At 46.1% G+C, this 17,468-nt stretch overlaps 1 protein-coding gene across 3 annotated transcripts in view; it reads left to right on the top strand.

Annotated features, from left to right (window-relative positions):
* UNC13B (unc-13 homolog B) overlaps positions 1–17,468 on the top strand; it is a 763,085-nt gene that overhangs the window by 87,942 nt on the left and 657,675 nt on the right. For all 3 annotated transcript variants that reach the window (XM_030192818.1, XM_030192817.1, XM_030192819.1), the window contains exon 2: positions 1,831–1,860. In XM_030192818.1, the coding sequence (XP_030048678.1) occupies positions 1,831–1,860 (30 nt within the window). The remainder of the gene's footprint in view (positions 1–1,830; positions 1,861–17,468) is intronic.

Raw genomic sequence — 17,468 nt, 5'->3', positions numbered from 1 at the left:
GATTCCATGTTTTCATGGACTACGAGATTCTGTTTTCGAGATGTCCGCTGGGTTTCAACCTAAGGCTTAGCGCAAGGACTCTTCTCGGGGGGTATGTCATTGCCCTTGTCTCTGCTTCGCCTTCTCTGGTGCTGCGGTAGGTCTGTAGTATGCTTCCTGCTTAGAGGCAGATACCTGATACTTTTGTTGGAGTTTCCACATGGTTGCGGGCTCTTGACTGAGTTGCTAATAGTTCAGTTTGCAGGCCTGGCATCCTTTTGTCCTGTAGCTGAGCGGAGATGGTCCATAATCTCAGTCTCAGAAAGTATTTTTTCAGTTTCCTGAAAGTTCGCAGGATATGACCCCTCTGTGCGGTCAATGTGCTTTTGCTATTGCTTAGCTCCTTTCTGGTAGCCTCATGTTGATGGTCTACCATGCAACAGGGTGCACTGTTTTTTTGTTTCGAGGAACTTTTGGTACTTCCTGTATCTGACATTCGTGCTGCTATGGCTGCTTAGTTTCACTTTGGTGGTATTTTGGCTCCTTTCTTCTCCCACCCTAATGGAGTGACTGCTTTGCTACATCCCATTGGTCTGGTCTGGTATAGATGACAAGGAACGAAAAATTATATTATTACCTGATAATTTTCTTTCTTTTAATCATACCAGACCAGTCCAGACACCCTCCCTAGTGGGTTTTCTTCTCTCTTTGGATACTTTAGGATTACTTTCTGCTATGTGTGTGACTGGGTGCTCTCCAGTACATGGCAATTGTAACATTCCATCACATTACTCATCTTTCTCCTTGCCACAATGCTGTGCCAGTCTGGTAAAACTCGAGGTTATTTTCTCCATTGAGTCCTCTGCATCACTTACAGACTCTGACTTAGTGGTACATGACACAGCACAGGGAGCACATTGCATCACTGCAGATTATCTCGATGGCATTTCGTTCACCTTTGCTGGTGCAGGATTTCTGGGAAGCCCAGTGTTCTGTACTCGGGTGGCTTCTGTATTTACCTTGTGTTTCTCGTGTAGAAGTTTTGAACACCATTGCTTGTCTATTTAAAATATTGAACATTCCAGGCTGCATGATACCTTTGAGGGTGCCAATTGGGACTATTTTCTCTGTCTCCTTCCTCTGGTGGATGGACATAACCCATTGGTCTGGTCTGGTATGATTAAAGGAAAAAACATTATCAGGTAAGAACGTAATTTTTCCTTTCCAGGGGGTAGACCAACCGGTTTCAAATAGTAGCAGCCACCTACTTCAAACAAACAGAAAAAGCTCAATGTACAAGAGCAATTTTTGGAAAAATAATTTCAGAAAAAATGCCAGTCTATTTTACCATTTAAACCACATGGTTCAAGGGAGTTTAGCTTAAAAATCCACTTCTCTGCCTGAAGTAGTCTCTTCTGTATATCTCCTCCTCTCATGTTCAGGGGGATACATTCCAAAGCCCAATGCTTCAATGATGTGAAGCAGTGGTTCAAATTACAATGCATCAATAAAGGAGAACTGTTTTTTGAGTAATAATAGTACTCTTGTGTTCCTGAATACGAGTTTTTAATCATTGTGAAGTTTGCCTTATACGCAACTTCTCACAGCGGTACTGAATGCAATAAACCACAGAAGTACTCAAATGGTTCTTGTGCACAGCTGTGCAATTTTTGAAATTATGGGTCCAGGAACTGAATTTAAAAACCCAGTTGATGGAAAGATCTACAAGCTGCATGAATTCTGTTATGTCTAAAATGTGTCCAAAATTTTGTGTCTTGGTGTTTAATGGATCTTGTTCATGACTTGTACTAAATTCTGGTCTAAACGTACCAATATTTTGTTTTTTTACAGTCAAAAAAGCCAAATTACAAGGATCTTCAGGTAAGACCTGTTTTTCATGCTGCCTTAATACTTGAACCTCAAAGTAAATCTCAAATATTTAGGTGAACATATAGTTGAGAGATCATACTGTGGTTTTTAATGTGTTTAATTGTCAGCATCAGGTTTCATAGGTAAATATCTGAACTTAAAAAATTGTTTAGAATTAGGATAGTACAGAGAGCAGTTTTCAAATTGTGTGTGTAAAATATAGGGTTAAATTTAGTATGCTTACTTTTATGCAAATTTTCAAAGAGAAATATGTGGGCAGGTGAGAGTGAAATTATCCAATTTAGTTTAGAAAATATGATGTGTACACAAGTTTTTTTTTCTTCTTTTTTTCCTCTCTCCACTTAACTTTCTGAGAATATTTTCTTACACTCAGGCTGAGAGTACATTCGCTATGGAAGAACTTGATTTGGTTTTGCTTGGCAAAACAAAGCAATTTTTGGCTTGGGTAAATAGCTTTGAAAATTTCCATTCTGATGTACAGTGTTATTTTTATTCCATTTTACCTTTTTACATTGAAACTTAGAAAATTTAACAGGCATTCCTTAGTGTCTAGCTACAGTGCTCTGCAGAGAAGTGGGTGTTATCCCTTCCTACTAGCAGATGGAGGTAGAGGAAGAAAATGAGTTTATCAAAGATGTCGCTGGTTGGTTGTTGGTGGTGCTTCCTGGAAAGATCCAGTATTTTCTCTACCTCAGCAGAAGGTAGGTCATGCTGTCTGGTGCTTCTGGTCCCTGGCCTAGCTTTCTCTTCTGCTGGCCACATCCACAGAGCTTGTTTGAGCCTAATGGCCTGCATTCAGGTTATCTAGTCCCAGGACCAGACCTGGTGGAGCGTGGAACTTGGCTCCACTGCCTCCTCAGTCATGCTTCTTAGCATCTACTTGGTGAGGCTTGTGGCTTAGTCCTTTGGGACCCTGCCAGAGGGGTGTGGGTCCCCATTCCCCTTGCCCCTCCTTGCCTGCTCATCCTGTTTGAGTGTATTTCCCTTGGGCTCCCCTGCAGCTCCCAGGCTTTAAAAAATGTATTTTTTCTATTTTGCTTGCCTGGCTTAGCTTTATTCCCTTTCGCAGGGAGTAAAGCTGTTGAAGTAAAAAAAAAAAAAAACAAAAAACCCTCAACTCTAAGAGTACACCTGAGAGAGTTGGTGGGGACAACAAGGACATCGGTGCCTCAGGCAAAGGTTCGCTGGAGCAGCAGGACAGGCCTGCACGTGCAGGCAGATGCTATGGTGTCTGCAAGAGCCAGTAGATCTGTCTGCCCGTCTTGCAATGAGCTGTTTCTGCCCCTCTTTTAGTGAGCTGTTTCTGACTATGGAAATAGTCCCAGGGGTGGCTGCAGGAGTTTCTTCCTCCTCTCCCTTCTCTGAAGCGTTGGGATGTGTGGTCCTAATGACTTTGGTGAGAACCATTTTTTCTTAGGGTTTACTTTTTCTCCTGCTGCTATTTCCAGGCAGCAGATTTCATCTCAACCCCATCGGAGCTCGGGGGGGGGGGGGGGCTTTCCTTCCCCCCACCTTGGGTCTGCTTGCAGGGGCCTTCGGGTGCTTTGACTCCAGATCCTCATCCAAAGGGTCACGCCCTTACAGGAGGAGGCTGGCCCATCAGCCAGTGGTGGGGCCCCTTGAGGCCTGGATGTCCCTGGTTGGGGCGCTGTTGGGGGGGGGGTCTCAGATGTACAGCCAGCTCCAGAACATCTGGAGAGGACCTGGAGGTCATCTCTGACCCTCGGCCCCCCTTGGACTTTGATTTAGAGGACTCTTCCTCAACGGGAGGAGGAAGAAGAGCAGTCCCATGTGATCTGGCTCTTCCACCGTGTGGCACTCTTGTCTCATAGATGAGGTTACAGAGACTCTAGGGATGCTCGTTCATAAGGCTCTCACCCGCATAATGCTGGCAGAATGGAAGTCTCTGGATGGGGCTCTCAAATGACCTTGGTCTCTTGATCGCCTTTATTCCTTTGCCCCTGAGGAAGTGATGCAGTATTGGGCATAAGCTTGACAGGGCAATCACTAAAGCAACTGCTCTGGCTTGGTCTTCTGGGAGTGCCATGACATACGAGAGAAGCAGTAGTTAAGGTTGGCTTTCTCAGTGAGGGCATCCACACCTCTCCTTAAGAAGCCTTCACTCGACCCTACTTGTCCCTCTAATTACCGACCCATCTCCCTCCTTCCTTTTCTCTCCAAATTACTTGAGCGTGCTGTTCAACGCCGCTGCCTTGATTTTTCTCTCCTCACATGCTATTCTTGACCCACTACAATCTGGTTTTCGCCCTCTCCACTCAACCGAAACTGCGCTTACTAAAGTCTCCAATGACCTATTAGTGGCTAAATCCAGAGGTCAATATTCCATCCTCAATAATTCTTGATCTTTCCGCTGCATTTGACACTGTCGATCACAGCATACTCCTAAATACCCTGTCCTCATTTGGATTCCAGGGCTCTGTCCTTTCCTGGTTCTCTTCCTACCTCTCCCTCCGCACCTTTAGTGTTCACTCTGGTGGATCCTCTTCTACTTCTATCCCTCTGCCTGTTGGCATACCTCAGGGTTCTGTTCTTGGTCCCCTCCTCTTTTCTATCTACACTTCTTCCCTTGGTTCATTAATCTCATCCCATGGCTTTTCCTACCATCTCTATGCTGATGACTCCCAAATCTACCTTTCTACCCCTGATCTCTCACCTTGCATCCAAACCAAAGTTTCAGCGTGCTTGTCTGACATTGCTGCCTGGATGTCTCAACGCCACCTGAAATTAAATATGACCAAAACCGAGCTTCTCATTTCCCCCCCAAACCCACCTCCCCGCTCCCCCCATTTTCTATTTCTGTTGATGGCTCTCTCATTCTCCCTGTCTCCTCAGCTCGAAACCTTGGGGTCATCTTTGACTCTTCTCTCTCCTTCTCTTCTCATATCCAGCAGATTGCCAAGACCTGTAATTTTTCTTTACAACATCCGTAAAATCCGCCCCTTTCTTTGAGCACTCTACCAAAACCCTCATCCACACCCTTGTCACCTCTCATTTAGACTACTGCAATCTGCTTCTTGCTGGCCTCCCACTTAGTCACCTCTCCCCTCTCCAGTCGGTTCAAAACTCTGCTGCCCGTCTCATCTTCCGCCAGGGTCGCTTTACTCATACTACCCCTCTCCTCAAGTCGCTTCACTGCCTCTCTATCCGTTTTCGCATCCTTTTCAAACTTCTTCTACTAACCTATAAATGTACTCACTCTGCTGCTCCCCAGTATCTCTCCACACTCGTCCTTCCCTACACCCCTTCCCGTGCACTCCGCTCCATGGATAAATCCTTCTTATCTGTTCCCTTCTCCACTACTGCCAACTCCAGACTTCACGCCTTCTGTCTCGCTGCACCCTATGCCTGGAATAAACTTCCTGAGCCCCTATGTCTTGCCCCATCCTTGGCCACCTTTAAATCTAAAGCCCACCTCTTTAACATTGCTTTTGACTTGTAACCACTCGCCTCCACCTACCCTCCTCTCTTCCTTCCCGTTCACATTAATTGATTTGATTTGCTTACTTTATTTTTTGTCTATTACATTGTAAGCTCTTTGAGCAGGGACTGTCTTTCTTCTATGTTTGTGCAGCGCTGCGTACGCCTTGTAGCGCTATAGAAATGCTAAATAGTAGTAGTAGTAGTAATCCAGTGTTCAAGGAGCTATTTTTGGCAGCTATGCAGCACTGGTTGCAGCAGCTGTCGGAGTCCCCTGAAGTTTTCTGCCTGGAATCTGGCACGGCCTTCCTAGGGGATGTCCTTTTATGGTTTGATCCACCTAGCTTCTTGCTGAGTGTGCTCAGCTGTGGTGGACCATTACTGACTGTGGCTCTAGCACTGAGTGGTGGATGTTCCCTCCAAGAAGCTTCTTGATTTTTTTTTTTTTTTGGGGGGGGTGGGTGCTTGCTGTTTGGAAAGGACCTAGTGAAGGATTTGGAGGAAGCTCGGCCTCTTCGTCTTCTGGAGTTTATTTTATTTGTTGCACTTGTATCCCACATTTTCCCACCTATTTGCAGGCTAAGTTAAGACAAAAGGGTTCCCAGTAGTCTCCTGCTTCTTTTTGGTCAGGCTTCTATTGGGGCCCTAGGAGAGTCAGCTTTCTAGTCACCACAGGCAGAGCTGCACTGGCCCGTGCTGGTTCAGGTTGTCCCTCTTCCATCGTGAGTGGGCCCACATCACTTCAGACCAGTGGGTTCTGAAGGTGATTGAGAGGGGTTACTCCCTTGAGCTCGCTCGCCTACCTGCCCATTCCTGACACCTTCATCACTTCCCCATGTGGCTTAGAGCCCTTATTCTCCAGCATCTCCTGGAGCTAGGTGCTATGGGACCAGTGCCTCGCAAAGAGCAAGGGCAGAGATGCTATTCCATTTTCTTGTAGTACCAAAGAAGGGTGGCTCCGTCTGCCCTGGACTTCAAGGGGATAATACATATCTGTGGGTTCAATATTTTTGCATGGAAACCATCAGGTCTGTGTTCACCTCGCTTTGGCTAGGCGAATTCATGATGATCCTGGACCTCATGAAGGCCTATCTGCACATTCCCATCGCTGCCCATCACAAGCTTTAGCATTGCTTCTGAGTTCTTGGATGCCATTTCAAGTTTTGCCTTCAGGACTGGCCATGACCCTGTGTACATTCTCCAAGGTTATGGTGGTGGTTGCTGCCTTTCTGCGTCACTAGGGGATCGGGGTATACCTGGATGACTGGCTGGTTCGGGTGGATTCAGCTGTGGTGGTTAACCTGGCCATCTCTCAGGTCACCTCTTGGTTGGGGATCCTGGGCTGGGTCATGAATTTGAGGCAAGAGTCACCTGGTTCCCTCCCAGGTCCTGGAGTATCTGGGAGTCCTCTTCAACACTGCCGGCGGAGCGTTTTCCTTATGGCGAAGCTTTGACTGCAGAAGCGCAGATTGTGTGAACTCCTAGTTCCTATGATATGGGACTACTTGCAGATCCTGGGCTCCATGTCTGCGATTCTGGAGCTGGTGCAGTGGGTCCTGTTTTCTTGGTGGGCACCAGTCTCTCAGGACTTTCACATCCTTGGACGAGAGAGGCAGGGGGTGGTAAGTCTCCTTAGCTGGGGAGCTCTTTGCCTGGGTTGTGTGGTGCAGTGGACCTGGACTGAGCAGGAAATGGCCTGGTCTATCAGTCGTTTGAAGACTCGGATAATGTGCCTGGCTCTGTGGAAGTTTCTGCTGTCTTTTGCGGGAAAGCAGTCAGGGTGGTGATGGACATTGCCTTGAGGTGGCTTAGATCAACAAGGAGGGAGGCACCAGGAGTTAAGCTGTTGCTCCAGAAGCAGCATGTGTCTGGTGGGCAGAGAGACACCTGTAGGCCCTCTTAGCAGTCCATATTACAGGCAAGGACAATGTGTAAGCGAATTTTCAGTCATTCTCTCCTAGATATTTTAGAATGGGAACTGGAGCAACAGGCCTTTCAGTTCATTCTGGACTACTGGGGTCCCCCACTGTTGGATTTGATGGTTTCTTAAGCCAATAAGTAGGTAGAGCGTTTCTTAATAGTCAAAGGGATCGACCTTTCAAGGGATAGATGCCCTACTCCAGTCATGGCCAATGAAGGAACCCCTCTATTTTTCCTCCTTAGCCTCTGATAGGTTATCTGTTGTGCCGGTGTCAGGTTCTCAAGTTCAGAGCCCGCGGGGCCGGGCTCTGGAGCAAACGTGAGCCCTTGGGCTGCTGACGAGGAGCGACAGCAGCAGGCAAAACCCACCAACCAACGCTGGGCAAGCACACCGGCAGGACTGCAGGCACCGCCTAGCGAGCCGGAACACACGGACTGGAATCCCCTGGACTGGAGGACACTGGACTGGAACCCCCGGACTGGAGGACACTGGACTGGAATCCCCCAGACTGGAGGACACTGGACTGGAACCCCCGGACTGGAGGACACTGGACTGGAACACACCGGACTGGAGCACACTGGACTGGTCCGTACAGCTTCACCTGCACTTAGCCACTGCCCCCCCAAGGGTTGAGCCCCTGGGTTCGAGTGGCCGGCAGGACTTACCGGAAACTGGATGACACAGGGACCAGGACTAGAATAAGCTGGAAACAGCAGTACTCATAAATCCTAAACTGACATAAGTGCTCCCAAGCCCTAACCAACAGAAGAACTCCAAACAGCAACAAAAGTGTTCCTAACAATAAACCAACAAAAGGACTTCCTAAGCCCTATACTAACAGAAGTGCCACAGGGAAAGAGCAGGGAACCTAAACACATAAATAGCATAGGTGCTCCTAAGCACCAAGCACAACAGCTGTACAACCCTAAACTAACTACGGTGCTCCTAAGCACCAAACTACCAGCAGACCTCCTAGCACTAAAAGGGGAGCCAAAAGGGAAAAAAACAGGGAAGCTAAACACAGAAGACAGCAATGCTTCCAAAGCACTAAACACAACAGAGCTTCCAAAGCCCCAAACACAGAAGTGCTTCTAAAGCACCAATCACAGAAGTGCTTCCAAAGCACCAAAAGGGAAAGCAGGGGAGCCACAAGGGAAAAGCAGGGAAGCTAACACAGATCAAAAGTGCACACTGCACTACCATTAACCTGGACTTAAAGCAAACGACTAAGCAAACGTTGCAAAGGCCCTGAAGGGAAGAACACCACTTCCTTTTCAAAACCCTGCCTGATGATGTCACCACTACCAGACACAGGCTGGCAGCATACTGAAACAGAGCTAGAGCTAACTCAGGCTTAACCCCCACAGCTGCAGTATAGCAGAGCTAGAGCTAACTCAGGCTTAACCCCCACAGCTGCAGTATAGCAGAGCAATTAGAGCCACGCTGGAAGCAACCAGCACACACAGGCAGCTAGCTCAAGTAACACACACAGCTGCAGTATAGTAAAGCAATTAGACTCGTGCTGGGAGCAGCCAGCCCACAGACACAGAGCCAGCTCTAGCAACACAGAAAGAAGAAACAGAAGCCAGCACAGAAGTTGACCACCAGAATAAGGTAAGTCTGGGAGAGGTCACGGCCACAATCGTAACAGCCGGATTGTGCATCATCCTCATCTGGTCTTGCTAGTGGCTCTGGATTGGCCTCACCGGCCTGGATATGCAGACCTCGTGTGCATTTTGGATGGCCACTTTCTCCCATTGCCCAGATGTAAGGGTCTTCTCTGGCATGATCTGGTAGAAATGGAAGATCTGGATCCCTTCTGGCGTATGGTCTGGCCATCGAGAGGAGGCGCTTAGAGATGTGTGATGTTTCTCCTGCAATGGTTTCTATACAACTTTGCTCTCTACTACTACTACTACTATTTAACATTTTTAAAGCGCTACTAGGGTTACGCAGCGCCGTACAATTTAACATAGGAAAGTCCCTGCTCAAAGAGCTTACAATCTGATGGACAAATGTACAATCAGTCAAATTGGGGCAGTCTAAATTTCCTGAAAGGTATAAAGGTTAGGTGCCGAACGCAACATTGAAGAGGTGGGCTTTGAGCAAGGATTTGAAGATGGGTAGGGAGGGGGCTTGGCGTAAGGGCTCAGGAAGTTTATTCCAGGCATAGGGTGAGGCGAGGCAGAATGGGCGGAGCCTGGAGTTGGCGGTGGTGGAGAAAGGGTACTGAGAGGAGGGATTTGTCTTGTGAGCGGAGGTTTCGGGCGGGAACGTAAGGGGAGATGAGGGTAGAGAGGTAATGAGGGGCTGCAGACTGAGTGCATTTGTAGGCGAGAAGAAGAAGCTTGAACTGTGTGCGGTATCTGATCGGAAGCCAGTGAAGTGACCTGAGGAGAGGGGTGATATGAGTATATCGGTTCTGGCGGAATATAAGACGTGCAGCAGAGTTCTGAACGGATTGAAGGGGGGATAGATGGTTAAGTGGGAGGCCAGTGAGGAGTAGGTTGCAGTAGTCAATGCGAGAGGTAATGAGAGAGTGGACGAGAGTTCAGGTGGTGTGCTCAGAGAGGAAAGGGTGAATTTTGCTGATGTTATAGAGAGAAGCGACAGGTCTTGGCTATCTGCTGGATATGTGCAGAGAAGGAGAGGGAGGAGTGAAGAATTTTCTCTGATTCATTTTAAATTTACTACATTTGTAGCTTCATCGCATGCCCCCTAGTCCTAGTATTTTTGGAAAGCGTGAACAGACGCTTCACATCTACCCGTTCCACTCCACTCATTATTTTATAGACCTCTATCATATCTCCCCTCAGCCGTCTTTTCTCCAAGCTGAAGAGCCTTAGCCGCTTTAGCCTTTCCTCATAGGGAAGTCGTCCTATCCCCTTTATCATATTCGTCGACCTTCTCTGCACCTTTTTCTAATTCCACTATATCTTTTTTGAGATGTGGCGACCAGAATTGAACACAATGTTCGAGGTACGGTCGCACCATGGAGCGATACAAAGGCATTATAACATCCTCATTTTTGTTTTCCATTCCTTTCCTAATATCTAACATTCTGTTTGCTTTCTTAGCCGAAGCAGCACACTGAGTAGAAGGTTTCAACGTATCATCAACGACGACACCTAGATCCCTTTCTTGGTCTGTGACTCCTAACGTGAAACCTTGCATGATGTAGCTATAATTTGGGTTCCTCTTTCCCACATGCATCACTTTGCACTTGCTCACATTAAACGTCATCTGCCATTTAGATGCCCAGTCTTCCAGTCTCGTAAGGTCCTCTTGTAATTTTTCACAATCCTTCCGCAACTTATCGACTTTGAATAACTTTGTGTCATCAGCAAATTTAGTTACCTCACTAGTTACTCCCATCTCTAGGTCATTTTTCAAATATATTAAAAAGCAGTGGTCCCAGCACAGACCGCTGGGGAACCCCGCTAACTAACCTTCTCCATTGAGAATACTGACCATTTAACCCTACTCTGTTTTCTATCTTTTAATCAGTTTTTAATCCACAATAGAACACTTACCTCCTATCCCATGACTCTCCAATTTCCTCTGGAGTCTTTCATGAGGTACTCTGTCAAAAGCCTTTTGAAAATCCAGATACACAATATCAACCGGCTCCCCTTTATCCACATGTTTGTTCACCCCTTCAAAGAAATGTAGTAGATTGGTGAGGCAAGATTTCCCTTCACTAAATCCATGTTGACTTTGTCTCATTAATCCATGCTTTTGAATATGCTCTGTAATTTTGTTTTTACCGGTCTATAATTTCCCGGATCTCCTCTGGAACCTTTTTAAAAAATCAGCGTTACATTGGCCACCCTCCAGTCTTCCGGTACCACGCTCGATTTTAAGGATAGTAACATAGTAGATGACGGCAGAAACAGACCTGCATGGTCCATCCAGTCTGCCCACAAGATAAATTCATATGTGTATACCTTACCTTGATTTGTACCTGTCTTTTTCAGGGCACAGACCGTATAAGTCTGCCCAGCAGGATTCCCCACCTCCCAACCATCAGTCCCGCCTCCCATCACCAGCTCTGGCACAGACCGTATAAGTCTGCCCTCCACTATCCTCGCCTCCCAACCACCAACCCCTCTTCCCCCCTCCTGCTCCGCCACCCAATTTGGGCTAAGCTTCTGAGGATCCATTCCTTCTGCACAGGATTCCTTTATGTATGTCCCATGCATGTTTGAATTCCGTTACCGTTTTCATCTCCACCACCTCCCGCAGGAGGGCATTCCATTCCAAGCATCCACCACCCTCTCTGTGAAAAAATACTTCCTGACATCTTTTTTTGAGTCTGCCCCCCTTCAATCTCATTTCATATTTCTAACATTAGCTCCGCAAGCTCATTTTTCAGTTCTATCAGTACTGTGGGTTGAATACCATCCAGTCCAGGAGATTTGCTACTCTTCAGTTTGTAGAACTGCCCCATTACATCCTCCAGGTTTACAAAATTCATTAAGTTTCTCCGACTCGTCAGCTTCGAATACCATTTCCGGAACCGGTATCCCACCCAAATCTTCCTTGGTGAAGACCGAAGCAAAGAATTCATTTAATCTCTCCGCTACGGCTTTGTCTTCCCTGATCGCTCCTTTTACTCCTCGGTCATCTAGCGGTCCAACTGATTCTTTTGCTGGCTTCCTGCTTTTAATATACCTAAAAATTTTTTTACTATGTGTTTTTGCCTCCAATGCAATCTTTTATTCGAAGTCCCTCTTAGCTTTCCTTATCAGCGCTTTGTATTTGACTTGACATTCCTTATGCCGTTTATTATTTTCAGTCGGTTCCTTCTTCCATTTTCAGAAGGATTTTCTTTTAGCTCTAATAGCTTCCTTCACCTCACTTTTTAACCACGCCGGCTGTCGTTTGGTCTTCCGTCCTTTTTTTTTTTTAATACACTGAATGTATTTGGCCTGGGCTTCAAGGATGGTGTTTTTGAACAGCATCCACGCCTGATGTAAATTTTTGACCCTTGCAGTCTCTCCTCTGTTTTCTTTTCACAGTTCTTATTTTATCAGCGTCTTATTTTTTAAAGGAAACGCTAACGTATTTGATTTCCTATGTATACTTACTTCAAAGCTAATATCAAATCCAATCATATTATGATCACTGTTATCAAGCGGCCCCAGCACCATTACCTCCCGCACCAGATCATGCACTCCACTAAGGACTAGGTCTAGAATTTTTCCTTCTCCCGTCTGTTTCCGTACCAGCTGCTCCATAAAGCTGTCCTTGATTTCATCAAGGAATTTTACCTCCCTTGCATGTCCTGATGTTACATTTACCCAGTCAATATCGGGTAATTGAAATCACCCATTATTATTGTGTTGCCCAGTTTGTTTGCGTCCCTAATTTCCTTTACGCTGCGACGAATGTTACAAGCGCCAACTAGGGCTTCCAGACCCCGAAAGAAATCCTGCATTGCTCTCCAATGTAGTCTAGTATACAGACCACCCCCAGAAGAGTGATCTAAATGTGCATTTGGAGTGACAAATCACCTCCCACAATCACTAATCCTTGGACAAACTCCTGGAGATCACCCAACAACTTCAGAAAAAAAGCTGCTTGACCTGAATTCGGGGCATGTACATTTATCAGAGTAATCTCTTTACCCTGGCATAGACCTCTCAAGGCCAAACATATTCCACTGTAATCTTTAAACTCCTGGAGAGCAGTGAATCCAAAACAGTCTCTAATTAGAATTACAACTCCACCTACTCACCTGCCCTCTCGCCCCTGGTGACCCACTGCGGTCCCCAAAAGACTGCGCTTTGGGACCTGGAGATCCCTGGGATGCAAGTACTACTACTACTTAACATTTCTAGAGTGCTATTAGGGTTACGCAGCGCTGTACAAATTAACAAAGAAGGACGGTCCCTGCTCAGTATACGCTTTGTGCATCCACTGATCGACCCCTGATGAAGGCTTTTTTAAAAGCCGAAACAGGGACCGTGTAGGGTCCTAATAAAGCTTTCCTGGAGCATCTCACCCCTTGTCTCGGATTGATCTCTTGAAGTTGTGTTTTCTACTTCCTTCTTTTGTTGAATTTTTGTGGAAACTGCGAACCCCTTTTGTTTCTGCGTTTCTTTCTTTACAACATCCGTAAAATCCGCCCCTTTCTTTCCGAGCACTCTACCAAAACCCTCATCCACACTCTTGTCACCTCTCGTTTAGACTACTGCAATCTGCTTCTTGCTGGCCTCCCACTTAGTCACATCTCCCCTCTCCAGTCGGTTCAAAACTCTGCTGCCAGGGTCGCTTTACTCATACTACCCCTCTCCTCAAGACCCTTCACTGGCTCCCTATCCGTTTTCGCATCCTTTTCAAACTTCTTCTACTAACCTATAAATGTACTCTCTGCTGCTCCCCAGTATCTCTCCACACTTGTCCTTCCCTACACCCCTTCCCGTGCACTCCGCTCCATGGATAAATCTTTATCTGTTCCCTTCTCCACTACTGCCAACTCCAGACATCGCGCCTTCTGCCTCGCTGCTCCCTACACCTGGAATAAACTTCCTGAGCCCCTACGTCTTGCCCCATCCTTGGCCACCTTTAAATCTAGACTGAAAGCCCACCTCTTTAACATTGCTTTTGACTCGTAACCACTTGTAACCACTCCACCTATCCTCCTCTCTTCCTTCCCGTTCACATTAATTGATTTGATTTGCTTACTTTATTTTTTGTCTATTAGATTGTAAGCTCTTTGAGCAGGGACTGTCTTTCTTCTATGTTTGTGCAGCGCTGCGTACGCCTTGTAGCGCTATAGAAATGCCAAGTAGTAGTAGTAGTAGTAGGAGACGGTAAGTTATCACAACACAAGTCTTTCAAAGCTGCCCACGCCTCGGGAACAGATTTTACCTTCCGCGATTTCCCCCTACAGTCATCCATACTGCAAATGGGAAAAGCCAGCGGTATCTCAGTCCAAGCGCATGAACCGGGTAACTTCTTGAAAGGAGCGTCGTTTTTGCAAAGTAGACCGGCCTGATAAACACTGACCTTACAATTCTGCCAAGTCAGCTCTGATTGTTGCCGAGCTTTAGCCAGAATATACTCTTTGGTGGGGAAGTCAGCAAAACAAGCAATTATATGTTGTGAAACTCCTTTTCTAACAGGCCCCAGACTGTGGTGTACTATTTGAACATGCAGGTCTAAGGATGCACTCCCATCCCCCAAGCCCATCAAGTAAGTACAAAGGTCTGAAACCACTTGGGAGCAATTTTTGAATTTTTCTGTTTCAGGGATGTCTTTGAATCTGAGGTTACACCTTCTGGATCTATTCTTCAAATCCTCTCGCTGATCTTTCAATTCTTGGATCACCTCAGTATCCTTAGAGCATGATCCTTTAAGAGAATGAAGCTCCTACCAAACTGAGTCCACAGTATCCTCTATAGTAGCTACCCGGGCTCCCAACTCACAAATTTCCGTTTTATGTCCTTTAAAGTTTCCTGAACTTCCCGCCGAACACCAGCCATATCGGCTTGTAACACCTTGAGCCAATTCATCATTTCAACTTTAGTAATCTCCACTTGCACCACTTGCCCCTGCACGTGCTCGTCGTCTTTCTCCGACTTGGACTGCACCGGCACAATGTTTATGTTCGCCTCTTCATCCCCTTCTACGCTTGGTCTCTGCTTTTCTTGCTGGCGTGTCGTAAAACGGAACTTTTCTAAGCTCTTGCGGGGTGGCATTGTGGTTTCCTCTAACAGATGGTGAGAAAACTAAATTCTTTTGGAGGCTTCAATAAGAGACTTGCATAGAAATTAAGCAGGCTCCACTGGAGCCATCAACTTATGCTGCCATTCCAAAGAGTGACGTCACTTCCTCCCCAGTTTACAATTTTGTAACTGAGAAGGTTTGGTGTTGAAAGGATGACCATGAGGAAGACCCTACAACAGGCACTGAGGCTGAAGGAAAATCAATAGTCTGGGAAACACGAATGTGGGTTTGAAGATACGGGTGAAGGTGCTACATCCTGTTGGTGCTACATCCTGTTTGAGACCTGTTGTTTCCCAGGCTGTCGCTGCTTACCCTTCTGAAGGGGACCCTCTTTTGGAGGGTTTGGCATGGTCCATTATATATTTTGTGTTTCATGAAGCTCTTTCTCATATGATGCTGACAGAGTGGGAGTACCCTGATGAGACTCTCAGGGAGGGCTGGGAGTGGTTGAACCCGTCTCTGCAGCAGAATAGAGCTTAGGACATTGTTCAGTTTATTTTGTGGCCCAAAGGAAGGGGAGGCTCCTTTCATCCCATCCTAGATCTGAGGTGAAAAGTATGAAATTGCTGATCTGCTGTTAATAATATGTAACCTGTCATTAAAATCATTGGTTGTACCAGAAGATTGGAGGATGGCCAATGTGACGTCTATGTTTAAAAAGGGTTCTAGGGGTGATCCGTGAAATTATAGAACAGTAAGCCTGACATTGGTGCCGGGCAAAATAGTGGAAACTATTATAAAGAATTAATCAGCATGGGTTCAGCCAAGGGAAGTCTTGCCTAACCAATTTGCTTCATTTCTTTGAAGGCGTGAATAAACATGTGGATAAAGGTGAGCTGGTTGATGTAGTATATCTAGATTTTCAGAAAGCTTTTGATGAAGTTCCTCATGAGACTCTTGAGAAAATTAGTCATTGGATAGGAGGCAAGATTCTGGTGTGTATTAGGAATTGGTTATTGGACAGAAAACAGAGGGTAGGGTTAAATGGTTATTTCTCTGAATTGAAGAGGGTTAACAATGGCGTACTGCAGGGACCTGTACTGGGACCCGTGCTATTTAATATATTTTATAAACTAGTAAAAAAAGCCCCGTTTCTGATGCAAATGAAACGGGGGGCTAGCAATGTTTTCTTCTGTGTGCATGTGGGAGTGTGTGTGTCCCTGCCCTCTGGCCTCTCTCCCCTCCCCCCTCTGAGTCCTTCACTGTTACAGAGCCAGCGATTTGATTTCGTGCTCTGCTGTTTTCCTTCACTGACTGTTACAGAGAGGGCGGGGCAGACACTCATGGGGAAACCGGATATCTCTCCCCCTTCACACTTCCGTCTGGAGGCTTCATAGAACGTTGGTGTTGCCCTTTATATAGAGAGATGATGTGTAAATTGGAACGAGGAGTGAAGTGATCAAATTTGCAGATGATACAAAACTATTCAAGGTTGTGGACTATATGATAGAGATGTTTAAATATCTCAAGGGCATTAATGTACAGGAAGTGAGACTTTTTCAACTGAAGGAAAGCTCTGGAACAAGGGGGCATACGATGACGTTCAGAGGGAATAGTCTTAGGTCCAGGCTGAAAGAAGCTATAAATAGAGCCACAAACCTTTATGTAAGGAAAGTAAATAAAAGCAAGAGAAAAAGGAAACCACTATGGTTCTCCAAGCAAGTGGCTGAGAAAATAAAGGCTAAAGAGTTCGCATTCCAGAAATACAAAAAAACTCAAGACGAGGAACACGGGGAGGAATACCGGAGGAAACTGAAAGAAGCCAAGAGAGAGGTACGTCTGGCGAAAGCGCAAGTGGAAGAACAAATGGCTAGAAAGGTAAGGAGGGGTGACAAAAATTTCTTCAGGTATATTAGTGAAAGGAGAATGACTAAAAAGGGAATTGTGAGACTAAAAGATACTGCAAACCGCTATGTAGATAATGATGATGAAAAGGCAAATTTGCTAAATAGATACTTTTGTTCTGTTTTTACTGAAGAAAATCCGGGAGAAGGACCACGATGGACTGGCAAAAGTTCATTTGAGAATGGAGTGGATATAGCACCGTTCACGGAAGAGAGTGTGTATCAACAACTAGAAAAACTAAAGGTGGACAAAGCCATGGGACCGGATGGGATCCACCCCAGGATATTGAGGGAGCTCAGAGAGGTTCTGGCGGGTCCTCTTAGATTTGTTTAATAAATCCTTAGAAATGGGAGAGGTTCCGAGGGATTGGAGAACGGCGGAGGTGGTCCACAAAAGTGGTGATAGGGAAGAAGCTGGAAATTACAGGCCGGTAAGCCTCACTTCGATTATTGGAAAAGTAATGGAAGCGATGCTGAAGGAAAGGATAGTGAATTTCCTGGAAGAAAATGAGTTGCAAGATCCGAGACAACATGGTTTTACCAAAGGGAAATCGTGCCAAACGAATCTCATTGAATTCTTTGATTGGGTGACCGGAGAATTGAACCGTGGACGTGCTATAGACGTAATCTACTTAGATTTCAGCAAGGCTTTTGACACGGTT

Source organism: Microcaecilia unicolor, chromosome 2 (assembly GCF_901765095.1).
Source record: "Microcaecilia unicolor chromosome 2, aMicUni1.1, whole genome shotgun sequence".
Classification (NCBI taxonomy): domain Eukaryota; kingdom Metazoa; phylum Chordata; class Amphibia; order Gymnophiona; family Siphonopidae; genus Microcaecilia; species Microcaecilia unicolor.
This window is presented reverse-complemented; position numbering and strand designations above follow the sequence as displayed.